Source organism: Lolium rigidum, chromosome 1 (assembly GCF_022539505.1).
Source record: "Lolium rigidum isolate FL_2022 chromosome 1, APGP_CSIRO_Lrig_0.1, whole genome shotgun sequence".
NCBI lineage: Eukaryota > Viridiplantae > Streptophyta > Magnoliopsida > Poales > Poaceae > Lolium > Lolium rigidum.
In genome coordinates, this window is record NC_061508.1 from 67,465,820 (window position 1) to 67,468,805 (window position 2,986).

Below are 2,986 nucleotides of genomic sequence, written 5' to 3' on the forward strand. Positions count from 1 at the left end.
ATGGAGTCCTTGGCAACACTAGTTGCTGCTGCTTTCTTCTTCTTATCGGCCGCGGTGTTCCTGCGACGCAGGATTATCATGTTCTGTGCCGGCCGTGCATCGGCGCCGGCGCCAGTAATCCCGCAGCAGCGGCTAATAACGATCAGCGATGCCACTATCACCCAGCGCGCGCTGGTCGACAATGCCGACGTCTTCTCGAACCGTCCTTCCGCGCTCTTCGGCAAACGTCTGGTGACTGGCTACCGGCGGCGACGGAGTGACAACATAATCTCCGCTCCCCATGGCCGGTTCTGGCGTGCTCTGCGGTGCAACCTCTCCTCCCAAGTCATCCACGCCACGCGCATCGCTTCATTTGGCCCGCTGCGACGTGCAGCAGTTGACACCGTCGTCACTGACCTGCGGCAGTCAGCAGCCAAGGGCAAGGTGGTGATCATGGTCCGTGACTGCCTCTACGCCGCCGTGTTCTCCATGGTTGCACGCTTGTGCTTCGGCGCTGTGGACGAGGTTCAGGTACGTGCCATGCAGCGTGTCATCCAGGGCTTCGTGCAGGCCGTCGGGGAAACCTTGTCTTCCAACAAGCAGCCTGAGCTTGGGGCCAGGTCGCCGCCGACGACGACGGCTGCTAAGCTACAGAAGCTAGTTCGCTGGTCCTGGTCGGGCAGGGATTACGTCTCCTTCCGCCAACGGCAGGCCGAGCTTTTCCTCCCTCTCATCGAGGCACGGCGGCATTCGTCTCCAAACTGCAACGAGGATGGGGAAGTACGTTCGTACATAGATTCCCTCCTCGATCTCCGCGTCCCCAACGTCGAGTTCGACGACCAGCTCGACGACGACGAGGACATGATCCGGCGACCGCTCACGGACGACCAGTTGGTGAGCCTTGTGTCGGAGTTCCTTGGTGCTGGCACGGAGACTGTGGTGGCCAGCATCGAGTGGACACTGGCTCACCTCGTGACCAAACCGCAGATCCAGAACAAACTACGCCGCGAGGTCATCGCCAACTGCGACGGCAAGTGTCCGTCTCCGTCCGAGGAGAGAGACATACAGATGTTTCACCGCAGCGTGATGCCGTACTTGCACGCCGTGGTGCTGGAGAGCCTCCGCATGCACCCGGCGGTGCCATTCGCCATACGCGAGGTCCGCACCGAGGCCGGGGGCGCCGTGCACTAGTAGAAAAATGGGCATCCATCTAAGCCATAAATACCGGTTCCCTTACGAATCGGTACTAAAGGGGGCATTAGTACCGGTTGCACTAGTAGACCTTTAGTACCGGTTCGTAAGGACCTTTAATACCGGTTCGTGACACGAACCGGTACTAAAGAAAATGATAGAAAATTCAAAAAATAAAATGTTTTCAGATTCTTGTATGTTATGCAACCTACTATTAGGGAAAATTTAAAAAATTGAATTTTCACTTTTTTGCAAAAAAGTTTTGAAAAATGGTAAAACGGTAATAACTTTTGCATACGACGTCGAAAAAAAACGTATAATATATCAAAAAAATCCGTGGAAAAAGTTACATCCGATTTCACCAGGGTTTACCCGGTTAGCCCATTTTTAGATTCTCAAAATTCAAAATGAAAATATGAAAGCAGGAATATTTTAGGTTTTTCCCAAAAATTTAGAATTTTATATTTTCTTTATTTTTTAAAAATTAAAATTAATAATTATAAGATTTTTGAATCCCAGAATATTACTATTACTTTTAGCAAATTATAAGATTTTCAAATTTTCAGGTTTAAGGTTTGGCAAAAAAATATTAATTTTTTTAAAAATAAATAAAAATAATACAAATTAAAAAGTTAATTTTATTTATTTATTCAACATTATTATTACATCATTACTTTTGTTTATTAAAAAAATTATTTGCAATACAAATAATAAAGAAGTGTGACATTGACCAACATGTTAATAGGATTGATATGATAGTAGTATCAACAACATGCGCGCGAAGCACTTGGAAGTGGGACGGAAAGGAACCCGGAAGTTAAGCGTGCTAGTGTTGGAGTAGTGTGAGGATGGGTGACCGATCGGGAAGTTTGACCAAGGGTAAGTAATTAACTAGAGATTAAGTGTAGTTAGAGACTAACGGAAATATTAGAAATTGTGAAAAAAAGGGAGTGAAAAAAAATGGATAAAAAAATTAAACGAAATAGCATTTTTGTGAAAAAAATAAAAAAAAAGATCACCAGCTCCGCGGGACCTTTAAGTACTCGGTTCGTAAGGAACCGGTACTAAAGGTGGGAGGCCTTTAGTGCCGGATAATTAGTACCGGTTCCAAAACCGGTACTAAAGGCCCTTTGAAACCGGTACTAAAGGGGGGTTTTTCTACTAGTGGTGATTGGCCGGACGACCATGCCGGACGGCGGCCTGCGGGTGCACTTTTCGTTGGGGGCCATTGGAAGGGACTCCAAGACATGGCCCGATCCCGACGAGTTCCGTCCAGAACGGTTCCTTGCCGGAGGCGAGGAGGAGGACGTTGGACCGTTGCCGGGGCCCAAGGAGATAAAGATGATGCCGTTCGGCGCGGGGCCGAGGTACTGCCCGGGCATGGGTCTGGCGATGCTAAACGTCAAGTGCTTCATGGCAGCGCTGGTGCGCGACTTCGAGTGGGCCGACGAAAGCAGCGTCGACCTCACGGAGCTCGACGGGTTCTTCAAAGTGATGAAGAAGCCACTTCGTGCCCATGTCACGCCACGAGCTTCTTTCCTGAAGCACTGAACGACAATCACACAAGGCTTGCAATCGCATCGGTGCATGCATGCGTAGTCCCACCAGCTCTTTACTCAACGCATTATCAGTACTACTAGTAAGTTAATTCATGTATCCGAGAGTATATGTGCCTGTATATGGATTATATGACTCTGAGTCTGAGCATATGTACTCAGAGTCAAACGATGAATCGAGAACTGTCCTACACCATGACAAATAAAGGAAAATAAAAAGTCTTCTTGTTTGGGTTTTATGAATTTCCCTTCAAAAAGTA

The 2,986-nt window shown here is 48.0% G+C and overlaps 1 protein-coding gene across 1 annotated transcript; it reads left to right on the forward strand.

Moving 5' to 3' along the window:
* On the forward strand, window positions 1-2,721 carry LOC124646582 (cytochrome P450 89A2-like). Its single transcript, XM_047186688.1, has 3 exons — window positions 1-594; window positions 634-1,156; window positions 2,336-2,721. Exons 1-3 carry the CDS (start codon window positions 1-3, stop codon window positions 2,719-2,721), a joined length of 1,503 nt encoding a protein of 500 aa, XP_047042644.1.
* Window positions 2,722-2,986: the final 265 nt, after the last annotated feature.

Excerpts from the sequence above, each read along its gene's own strand:
- LOC124646582 (XM_047186688.1), top strand. The coding sequence starts at position 1 with ATGGAGTCCTTGGCAACACTAGTTGCTGCTGCTTTCTTCTTCTTATCG. Across the intron at positions 595-633 it reads ACAAGCAGCCTGAGCTTGGG|AAGCTAGTTCGCTGGTCCTG; the intron begins GCCAGGTCGCCG and ends GCTAAGCTACAG. Across the intron at positions 1,157-2,335 it reads GGTCCGCACCGAGGCCGGGG|TGGTGATTGGCCGGACGACC; the intron begins GCGCCGTGCACT and ends TTTTTCTACTAG.